This window comes from Taudactylus pleione, unplaced genomic scaffold (genome assembly GCF_031769625.1).
Source record: "Taudactylus pleione unplaced genomic scaffold, aTauple2 ptg000112l, whole genome shotgun sequence".
NCBI lineage: Eukaryota > Metazoa > Chordata > Amphibia > Anura > Myobatrachidae > Taudactylus > Taudactylus pleione.
Genome location: NW_028284514.1, coordinates 302138 through 314226, shown reverse-complemented (window position 1 = coordinate 314226; position 12089 = coordinate 302138). Strand labels below are relative to the sequence as shown.

Below are 12089 nucleotides of genomic sequence, written 5' to 3'. Positions count from 1 at the left end.
TTTTTGACTTTGACTCTACCTCACGTGCAGAGGACTAGGAGTCAGAGTCATCCGGGAGCGCCCCGTCATCAGATAACATATCGTCGTAATCATACAGAGTAGATTGAGACGACGGCAAAAGTCTGGTGAGGAGGATACCGGTATACTGTATGTGACCCATCACTCTCACTACCAGACATGGAGAAGAGGATACCAGTATACTGTATGTGACCCATCACTCTCACTACCAGACATGGAGAAGAGGATACCAGTATACTGTATGTGACCCATCACTCTCACTACCAGACATGGTGAGGAGGATACCAGTATACTGTATATGACCCACCACTCTCACTACCAGACATGGAGAAGAGGATACCAGTATACTGTATGTGACCCATCACTCTCACTACCAGACATGGTGAGGAGGATACCAGTATACTGTATATGACCCATCACTCTCACTACCAGACATGGTGAAGAGGATACCAGTATACTGTATGTGACCCATCACTCTCACTACCAGACATGGAGAAGAGGATACCAGTATACTGTATGTGACCCATCACTCTCACTACCAGACATGGAGAAGAGGATACCAGTATACTGTATATGACCCACCACTCTCACTACCAGACATGGTGAAGAGGATACCAGTATACTGTATGTGACCCATCACTCTCACTACCAGACATGGTGAGGAGGATACCAGTATACTGTATGTGACCCCCTGCACAGAAACTACAGAGTGTGACAACACCTGTGTTAGGGCTCAGTGAGAAAAAGTCACAGGGAAAGTAAAATGGCTGACACAAGAAAGTGAAACTCAGACAGCGCTAGTATACAGTCACATACAATGCAGAATAATAACTACTACACTTAATGGCACTACCAAACAACTACACAGACTTAGGGCCTGATTCAGACCCACTCGAGAGCGCACAGCGCTCGCAAGCGGGTCGATGGTGGGCCAGTGCACACGCGCGGCGTGAGCAAGCCTCGTAGCGAGTGAGAAATCACTCGCTCCGGGACTCGCAACAAAACGGGGCAGCTGTCTATGTTGATCGACAGCTCGCCCCGTTTTGTAGGCGGGGAGGGGGGGGGGGTGGCTGAACAAACGGAGGCTTTCCCGAAGGAACACCTGCCGTTTGCGGGCGGACCTACTGACATCACCAGTGATGTCAGTAGCGGACTTCCGGCTCTATTAGAGCAGGAAATCCACTCGGACTCGCGAGACCTGAGACCCTACCACAGGGTCTCCTCGAAAGCCCGATGGTCGCGATAATCGTGACCATCTCCTGCCCGCTCACACTAGCTGTGGGTGGGCACCCACAGCTTTGCGAGCGGACAGGAAAAAAAAAAAATTCCTCCCCGCCCTGATTCAGAGCGAGCACTCGCAAATAGCGATCGCCTGTGAATCAGGCCCTTAGTGTCTGGTAGGATATAGTGCTATATACACTGACCACACACTAGGGAGAGGTATGTAGGGGGAGCCAGGCTCCGCGCTCCAGAGATTTGTGCCCTTGCCAAGGAGAAATTGGCCACCAGAGATCAAGGAAGAGGCGTTCCTGTGGGAGGGGAGCCGCTACAGCTAAGCCAGACCGCAGTGGAAGGTGCGCTGTGCAGAGGGGAGGAGCCAGCTGTAAACAGGGAAGGCAGCCTCCCCTGGCCGGTGATTAACCCTTTGGGCACTGGAAGCACAATGTTTCCCAAGCACTGCGCCCCGCTTGCCCCCAGGCAGGTCTTTAGTGGAAGCGCAGGTGTCTATGGCCTGGCTCCACCACCGTCATCCCCCGGTCCGTCCCCAGGACTGCAAAAATGGTGATCCGTGGCTTACCTGACGTCCCCGTTAATCCGACTGCAGTCCTCCGGGGTCTAGCTAGCACATACCCCAGCTCCCGCCCCGATTCCTGGATCAGTACCGGCGTCTTGGTGCCAGCGGGGTGACTGAGCAGCAGCGCGGACGTCCCCTGGACTGTCCAGTGAAGTGTCTTCTTTAAAATAAAAAATCTTCAGGGGCTGTTAACAGCCCCGCCGCGTTGTGATCCGACTCCGACCGGGCACCCAACGAAACGGAGGTGCCTCTGGCCGGGGGCCGGGGTATAGAGGGAGACCCAAGTGCATCCTGAGAGAAAAATTTACTGTGTAAGGTGCCTGGATGACTCTGCATCACCTATACCCCCAAGGTCACCCTGTGGACCCCTATGGACCCTGTAGTAGAAATGGTGAATCATGGATGAAGCTGAAAGTCCTCCCTGGATGGGGAAACCTTAGTCATTATAAATATGTAGAGAAATACAAATGTTTAGCAGATTGTTGCACATTGATAGAGTATTAGTAAACCTTCCCCATTCCGCTCATGTTACAGGCCCAAACGGTGCTGGAGATCTACACGGACTATAATTACTACCCTGTGATTATCGGAAGCAGCGTTGGGGGATTGGTGGTGTTAGGACTGATCGCTGCTGCTTTATACAAGGTAAGTGGCAGCCGTTTCACCAGTCATGTGCCAGGAAAACACCCGTCTATGGGCCGGATTGTACGCAGACTTCCTGACCGCGGCTGAACAGTTCCACCAGTCATTGGGAATGAGCGGAGGCTTACTCAGATGGCCGATGGTCACAATGGGGATTTTAGGACGCGGCGCTCGGATTTGCAATGTCAGCAGCGGACGTCTTTTACCTTTATACGCCTCCTGCAGCATTACTGTAGCTTTCATTTTAGCATTGCTGCTGCGATACCTGATATTCGCCGCCGGGGGTGGAGCACTGTTATTTCTGGCACATTGAACAGCTTCACAGTTCTATTGGGTTCAAAGATGGCGATTCAGGAGATCAAATCATGATGCCGAATTTAGAGGAATGCTCCCCCAGCAATAATTTGGTGGCTACGGACCTGCATGGTGCTGTAAAGGTGCGTACACACTGGGCGATTAAAATGAGCGAACGATTACGACATCGTAATTGTTCAATCGCTTATTAATCGTTCAGTAATCATGCAGTATAATGTCAAAAACGGTCAGCGATACGCGCTCCCGTTGGTCGTTTTCGACAACGATAATCGCCTGAACATGCCGGCCAACCTGATAACGACAGGTTGGGCATGTTCGGGGATGATGGAGCGTGCCAGCACTGAACGCCATATCAGTGTAGGCACATTATCCCACAGGAAGATAAACGATTGTACGATTACAATGTCGTAATCATACAGTCGTTCCTCTAGCGTCTAGTGTGTTAGTGTGTACGCACCTTACGAGCCTGCTACCATCTGAGTAAATGCATGACATCCACACAGATGCTTACGTAGCGTCCGCTGTTGTGTGATGTCGGCAGATGTATCAGGGGTCCTAATGTGCCCCAGCTGAGAACACCCCACACCATGACAGTGCCACCCCTGCCCTGGACTAATTGGGAATGGAAGCGGCTCTCTCGGATTTCCTGGCACAATATACGAGCACACGTACTAGTTATAACATGCTCTGAGCACACAGGCAATGGGGCAGGTTTCTGTGAAGCCATTTCATGTGTTCTCTAACGATATCTTCTTCGTTAAAATAACCCACAAATATACTTTCAACCTGAAAGCAATTTTATTATTTTTGTTTAATTTTTGATGTACAGAAAATATTTGAATAAATTTTCTTTCTGTCTTTAAAAGTGCTTCTTCCAACAAGAGGGGTCGTGGTCTGTGCTCCTCTCAACTGGCTTTATACAGTGCATCCGGAAAGTGTTCACAGAGCGCTTCACTTTTTCCACATTTTGTTATGTTACAGCCTTATTTCAAAATGGAATAAATTAAATTTTGTCCTCAAAATTCTACACAGAATACCCCATAATGACAAAGTTTTTTTGAGATTTTTGCAAATTTGATTAAAAAAAAAATAAAAAGAAATAAAAACTGAAGCTGCATACACACACAACGATTTTTTTAATGATTATCGTTTAACGATAATTGATGGCAAAAATCATTCACATTCTGAGTCAAACGATGAACGATTATCGTTCATGCGCGTTCACGTTTGTAGTTTGTCATTTGTCGTTCAGTCAGACTTGTCAACTCAACGATTTTCATTAAGGGAATATGCAAAAATCGTTTGTAGTTCATAAAAATCGTTCATGACATTTAGTAAATGAACAACTTTAGTAAACGATTTTAGTAAATTTTTTCAAGGGAACAAATAGTTTACTCAAATCGTTCATTAAAAAAATCGTTGTGTGTGTATGCAGTTTTAGAAATCACATGTGCATAAGTAGTCACAGCCTTTGCTCAATACTTTTGTTGATGCACCTTTGGCAGCAATTACAGCCTCAAGTCTTTTTGATAATGATTTCACAAGCTTGGCACACCTATCTTTGGGCACTTTCGCCCATTCCTCTTTGCAGCACCTCCCAAGCTCCATCAGGTTGGATGGGAAGCGTCGGTGCACAGTCATTTTCAGATCGCTCCAGAGATGTTCAATTGGATTCAAGTCTGGTCTCTGGCTGGGCCACTCAAGGACATTCACAGAGCTGTCCTGAAGCCACTCCTTTGATATCTTGGCTGTGTGCTTAGGGTCGTTGTCCTGCTGAAAGATGAACCGTCGCCCCAGTCTGAGGTCAAGAGCGCTCTGGAGCAGGTTTTCATCCAGTATGTCTCTGTACATTGCTGCATTCATCTTTCCTTCTATCCTGACTAGTCTCTAAGTTCCTGCCGCTGAAAAACATCCCCACAGCATGATGCTGCCACCACCATGCTTCACTGTAGGGATGATATTGGCCTGGTGATGAGCGGTGCCTGGTTTCCTCCAAACATAACGCCTGGCATTCACGCCAAAGAGTTCAATCTTTGTCTTATTAGACCAGAGAGTTTTGTTTCTCATGGTCTGAGAGTCCTTCAGGTGCATTTTGGCAAATTCCAGGTGGGCTGCCATGTGCTTTTTACTAAGAAGTGGCTTCCGTCTAGCCACTCTACCATACAGGCCTGATTGGTGGATTGCTGCAGAGATGGTTGTCCTTCTGGAAGGTTCTCCTCTCTCTACAGAGGAATGCTGTAGCTCTGACAGTGACCCTCGGGTTCTTGGTCACCTCCCTGACTAGGGCCCTTCTCCCCCAATCACTCAGTTTAGACGGCCGGCCAACTCTAGAAAGAGTCCTGGTGGTTCCGAACTTCTTCCATTTATGGATGATGGAGGCCACTGTGCTCATTGGGACCTTCAGAGCAGCAGATATTTTTCTGTACCCTTCCACAGATTTGTGCCTCGTGACAATCCTGTCTCGGTCTACAGACAAATCCTTGGACTTCATGCTTGGTTTGTGCTCTGACATGCACTTTCAAGTGTTGGTCAAGTGTGGGACCTTATATAGACAGGTGTATGCCTTTCAAAATCATGTTCAATCAACTGATTTTACCACAGGTGGACTCCAATTAAGCCGTAGGAACATCTCAAGGATGATCAGTGGAAACAGGATGCACCTGAGCTCAATTTTGCGCTTCATGGCAAAGGCTGTGAATACTTCCGTACATGTGATTTCTTAGTGTTTTTTTTTTTATTAGTATTTATTAAATTTGCAAAAATCTAAAAAAAAACTTTACAAATTTTCAATATGGGGTATTGTGTGTAGAATTTTGAGGATAAAAATGAATTTATTCCATTTTGGAATAAGGCTGTAACAGAAAATGAAGCCTTGTGAATACTTTCCGGATGCACTGTAAGTCTTTAAAATATTGATTTGTTTTAAGCATACTGTTTAATCCAGAGAGATGGCTGCTGGTAACAGTAACTTGTCAGTGGAAGTATCTAGTAATTTACAGGACACTGACAGCGCTACTGAATGAGGTTTAGGAATGAACATTTTATATTTTCACTGTATGTAACATTGGGCACAATACAGACATACGCCAACCCGATAGTTTGTGTATCAGTCCATTGGTGGGTGGACTGCGCTTGCCCAATAATACCATCTAATTACAGGAATACCCTGTTTCCTAAGATAGCTAAGGTGTCTCCTTCTTCAGCTACCGCTCTGTTTACACACATACCCCTTGGGCCTGATGCAGAGCCCCCTGCAATCCAGCTGTTCAGTTGAGCAGTTATTTGTAACTGTGCATGAGCAGAAGATTCTGCAAACCGGGACAGCGCATGTGTCGCACAGAGCGTACGCATGAAGGCGCGGTTACTATCCACTCAGGCGGCATCAGAAAGGTGGCAGAGATGTGATGGGCGTGATGGCTAGGATTGCACGCAAAAATAGGCCATTCAGTGGGCGTGTCATGGGAGTGTCGCAGGCGATTCAGTGACATCAGCTGCATTCATGGACACAGACAAGGGCAGATAGAGGCGCTGCACCTGCTGCCATAAGGCTGGTTCAAGTTTTGATGGTGCTAATGATGGCGGCATATAAGGACGCACTAATTGGTATTACAGCATGCACAGGCGCTGAAAGTGGGGGTCTCAGGGCCTGATTCAGCAAAGGACAGAATTGCAAAGCCGCACACAAGCAGCTTAGCAATTCCGTCCTTGCTAATTTGGTAATGAGGAGTAACGGCTCCTGCATGCACTAATGATCCAAGCTGCGACTTTGGACGCAGCATCTGATCATCTGCGCGATTCTTGGCTAGCTGAGGAACTATGGGGTCATGCAATCCAGCAGTCACAGATGGGACAAGAGGCCTGGAAAGCTCAGTGTAACCAACAGAGATCCTGTCCCCCCCACCTCTCTTCCTCACCCCAATGGCAGCAACTGTTGTGGTGAACAGAGGCCATCACTGCCCCCTCCCCTCAATCTCCGAGTTTGCTGACATTCTTAACCCTGGGGCACCTTGTATGCACAAGTTTAAAAGGTGAATGGACAGTACAGTTGGTACAGTAATGGGCACCAGATCATACCCCTATAAGGCCCACTTTTTATTAAACACCTCCAACACACTCCTATCAGTTTAAATAACAAATAGCAGTACATCACTGCTGTTACCCAAGAGCTGACACTAAATTCCTTGGGGATATTCACGGTCATGCTAGTTATATGTATCATCCTCTATAGCAGCATTTTCCCCTGATCTCCAAATACGTAGTCACCATTACTGTATTGCACTGAATCCCGATGCCCTAATTCTAGGGGTAAAGGTCAAAAGGGTGCACTCTCACTTCCAACCTGTCCGCAAGTTCACTCCATGTATCTGTAACTCCACTTGGTTCTAGCTTGTTTCTACTGAGAACTCTGGGTAAGGCTGAGATTTATCGCTGTCTGTGAACTACCACCGCTGTTTTGGTAAACAGAGGTCGTTGATGCCCCCTCCTCGCCCACAAATGGCAGCAGACTGTCAATCACTGCTGCCGCTTTGCGCACGAGGACTCGTTCTGCTGTGCATGTGCAGATTCCCAATAATGGAGAATCTGCATTCAGCAGTGCACATTAGGCCGCACGGATCTACACATGGGAAGGAGTTTGTAGGCCATTCGCGTAGACATTGCTACTGTGTGCACGACTCAGAATCCAGCCCTGAAGTGACTTATAAGCAGCCACCTACCTGGTTTTTTCTCCCCTTACACAAGTGATCTACTCACAGCGAAGTCTGATGGCTGCTTCTCCATACTCCTGCAACTTGTCCGTTCTGCACACGGTTCCTCACCCTCATCTCCTGCACACCCTCAACCCCACCCAACTCAGTGACCGTTGTTTTCTCTCTACTCCCACAAGACTCCGATCTCCCTGTACAACCACCATGGCTATGCCATTTTGACAACATATGGAGAACGAATACAATCCTAACCCCCTATTTAGCACTATAAAACCTCCTCCAGCCATCAAACGATCCTCTCTACCAGATTATTTGACGTCTCGCGAAGAGCATTTAACGTTGCCATTTAAACTTGAAGGTTAAATGTTATTGTTGTCTACAAGTAAATCCGATGAACCAGTCAGCAGATAAACCAGGTTTGGTTCTGTAAAGCTGAGGAGCAGACAGCAGACCCTGGAATAACGCTGGGAGAAGCTCTAATCAAAGAAGCATTAAGCGATTGCGAACATGTCACAACATCCAAACGTGACATAAGTACGGCGTGTGGCTATCATAGTGGGAATACATTAGATTGTGTGCTCTTTGTCATGCATTCCAGTATAACTCTGTATCAGATATCAATTTACATTAATAATCAGAACTATACACCTATGAGGTTGCGTCAGTTTTGGAACATACGAGGGTTGTCCAAAAAGTAATGCCTAAATGCTCATAACTCTGAAATAATATGCAATATTTATTTGCAACGGTCAGTTTGTAGATTAATATGTCTGCTAGCTATATATGTATTTTTGTTTAGGTCGTCCAAGAAATACCATGGAATCCAAGATGAAACAAAGAGCAGTCATTGAATATCTGGAAAAAGAAGGCTGCAGTGCTACAGAAATCCACAGAAGACTGAAAACAGTGTATGGTGAGCGTCCAAGTGACTATAGCAATGTGAGAAGGTGGATGAAGTGTTATCAATCGGTAGAATCGTCCATGTGCGACAAACCTCGTGGTGGCAGACCATCAACTGCAGTGACAGCAGAAAACCTACGAAGTCGATGCCATGATTCAGAAAGACCATTGTGTGACCATCAGAGATATCAGTGATGAACATGAATGTAGCCATGGCACTGTAAAAACACTAATCAATGATTTGGGATATCGTAAAGTGTGTGCTAAATGGGTTCCAAAGCAATTAACCAGGGATCATAAGGCCCAGAGGGTGGAAGTGTGCAATGACCTTTTGACCAACTTTGAAGCCAACCCTGAGACGTTTTTGGAAAATGTCATTACAGGAGATGAGACTTGGGTATTCCTTTATGACCCAGAAACAAAGGCCCAATCAAAGCAATGGAAACACCCAAGTTCACCTAGGCCAAAAAAGTTTAATTCACAGCCATCTTTAAACAAAGTCTTCTGGGATAGCCGAGGTGTTATGCTCATCGATTACTTGGAAGCAAACCAATAAATCAACAGTGATTGATACATTATTACACTTAAGAAGCTGAAAGAAGCCATCCGCAAAAAAAGGTCAACAATTCCACTGTCAAATGTCATCTTACACCACGACAATGCCAGACCTCACACTTCGATGGCAACATCTGCTGCCATTGCCAAAATGGGGTGGGCATTAATGCCACATCCACCATAGAGTCCTGATTTGGCCCCTTCTGACTTTCATCTGTTTGGACCTCTTAAATACTGTCTCCGAGGTCAACATATTGAAGACATAGAGGTTGTTAAAAATGTCATACGTTCCTGGGTCACACACCAACCACTGGAATTTTTCCAAAGTGGATTCACAGCTTGGGTTGAGAGGTGGAGAAAATGTTCGAGGGCAGATGGTGAATTTTTTGAGTAGAGTCATTCTGTTACTAAGACTTCAAAGTATTTTACTGCAAATTTTCAAATCTGTATAATAAAATTTGAGTTGTGAGCATTTAGGCATTACTTTTTGAACAACCCTCGTACTGTACATAAGGAAAGCAGATGAGAGACTGACAGATTCACCTGGGAAGCTCCAAAATGCGCCAGTTCTTGTATTACTTGTGTAATTCATTCCTGTGCTCCTTGTGTTGGGGAGAACGACAATGGGTTATGTTAATGGGGGAACCGATATCTTGAATGTGATCACTGACACTCCCTCCCCCCACCGACAGATTGGGTTCTTCAAGCGTCAGTATAAGGAGATGCTGGAAGAGAGCGCAGAAGAGAGCGTAGAAAACGCAGAGACTGCCGGCGAGCCAGAGACCAGCGGAGCGCAGGAGTGATGGCAAGAAGAGGAGTCTTACATACAAAATGTCTCTTTATTGTCTATTATTCAGTTAGATGCAAAAATAAGCTTTATATATCCATACAGAGGGAATTGTTATACATATATATAAATATACTATCAGGGGAGAAACAAGTGGGGCTCGTCTGATTGGTCAATGTGAAGCACTGGGTTGGGTTAAAGATGGCGGTCAATAAAAGATACTATACATGTGGTTAATTATCGAGACTACAGTGTCCTATTCTGTATCCCACACAATAAGGTCTGAGGTGCTGTCATTGCTAAACACACTCACCCCTCTGCTATTCCTGTATTGCCCACACACTCACCCCTCTGCTATTCCTGTACTGCCCACACACTCACCCCCCTAATATTCCTGTATTGCCCACACACTCACCCCTCTGCTATTCCTGTACTGCCCACACACTCACCCCCCTAATATTCCTGTACTGCCCACACACTCACCCCCTAATATTCCTGTACTGCCCACACACTCACCCCCTAATATTCCTGTACTGCCCACACACTCACTCCTCTGCTATTCCTGTGCTGCCCACACACTCACCCCTCTTCTACTCCTGTGCTGCCCACACACTCACCCCTCTGCTATTCCTGTGCTGCCCACACACTCACCCCTCTTCTACTCCTGTGCTGCCCACACACTCACCCCTCTTCTACTCCTGTGCTGCCCACACACTCACCCCTCTGCTACTCCTGTGCTGCCCACACACTCACCCCTCTGCTACTCCTGTGCTGCCCACACACTCACCCCTCTGCTACTCCTGTACTGCCCACACACTCACCCCCCTAATATTCCTGTACTGCCCACACACTCACCCCCTAATATTCCTGTACTGCCCACACACTCACCCCCTAATATTCCTGTACCTTCCCCACACTCACCCCTCTGCTACTCCTGTGCTGCCCACACACTCACACCTCTGCTACTCCTGTACCGTGCACACACACAGCGCTCTGATATACCCCCACACAATCTGTACCATGCACACAAACACACAGCTCTGCTATTCCTGTACTATCCATGCCCAGGACACTCAGTACACCTCCCGCACTACTGCAGTCTCTGCTACAGAATGCTTGTAAAGACCTCATACAGATATCACTAGCATCATACACATACTGACGCCCCCTCTGCTATACCTGTAACGTCACAGCACCCCCTCCCTATTACTGTATTGTATTAGACACTGCCCCCCCCCCTGATATACATAACAATACACCAGGCCTGGCTGCAGCCTGAAGACGGTCCCATACATTGTATATACAGCAGGGATCCTGTAGGGATCGGCTCCCCGCGCACACCGTGGTCACTTTGTGTACGATGGAAGGACACAAACAATCCGCTCTCACATAACAGTCCACGTCCGCTCGTCCAGGCGCGGCCTCAGCAGCATCGCTTCACGTGCGGCTTCTTCTTGGTCTTGCTGATGGTGACCACCTCGCTGGGCCGCAGCTTGGCCTGGTTGTCCTTCTTCATCCTCAGGACCAGACGTGTAACAGACAGGAACATCTGAAGGCAAAGCACATGTAACGGACGTGAGTCAGAGGACGCAACGAAGCAGCAATTACTCCACACTCAGGGTCACCGACCGGGGGACACTTCCCGCTCTCAGTGTACGGACATCTATGTATTCACACCGCTCAGCGCCATCTGTGGCTGCTGTCACTTCACGTACACATCACACACATATATACACAGACCTGGGGTACAGCGACTATACGGTGACATACCTGAAGTACAGTGACTATACGGTGACATACCTGGGGTACAGTGACATACCTGGGGTACAGTGACTGTACGGTGACATACCTGGGGTACAGTGACTGTACGGTGACATACCTGGGGTACAGTGACTGTACGGTGACATACCTGGGGTACAGCGACTGTACGGTGACATACCTGGGGTACAGTGACTGTATGGTGACCAGAAGCAGAAACACTTTGTGAAAACCCCGATACTCATTCTCAAAGCTTTTGGCCATGGCTGTGTATAGATAGATACACACACACACACACACACACACTTGTAGATGCAGATAGATACATAATACACATATACAGGTTATATACACTTCCTATATACATACACACATACATTGTACATAATTACTCTCTGAATGATGTGTGAACAATCGGCGTTCCCTGCCCCCGCTGTAGCGGGATATAATGGACACTGTGTCCTCCGCCTCCGCACATCACACAATCCCTTCCCTGTCTGATATTACGTCTCTCGGAGAACCAGGATTATTGCAGCAATGTCGCAGCGTCAGGATCTCAGGAACAGAGAGGAATTTGGTGCAGGAACAGAGCTGCGGATGTTCAGAGACAAAT

At 47.2% G+C, this 12089-nt stretch overlaps 2 protein-coding genes across 3 annotated transcripts in view; one reads left to right on the top strand and one right to left on the bottom strand.

The window, feature by feature from the left end:
* Nucleotides 1–9734, top strand: part of LOC148525138 (integrin alpha-X-like) — a 435626-nt gene extending 425892 nt beyond the window's left edge. The window contains exons 26-27 of the mRNA XM_088471180.1: nucleotides 2348–2458; nucleotides 9624–9734. Of these exons, the coding sequence (XP_088327306.1) occupies nucleotides 2348–2458; nucleotides 9624–9734 (222 nt within the window). The remainder of the gene's footprint in view (nucleotides 1–2347; nucleotides 2459–9623) is intronic.
* Nucleotides 9735–9756: 22 nt separating this feature from the next.
* Nucleotides 9757–12089, bottom strand: part of LOC148525137 (ras-related protein Rab-35-like) — a 191745-nt gene continuing 189412 nt past the window's right edge. For both annotated transcript variants that reach the window (XM_088471172.1, XM_088471173.1), the window contains exon 7: nucleotides 9757–11267. In XM_088471172.1, the coding sequence (XP_088327298.1) occupies nucleotides 11142–11267 (126 nt within the window). In that variant the 3' untranslated portion in view covers nucleotides 9757–11141. The remainder of the gene's footprint in view (nucleotides 11268–12089) is intronic.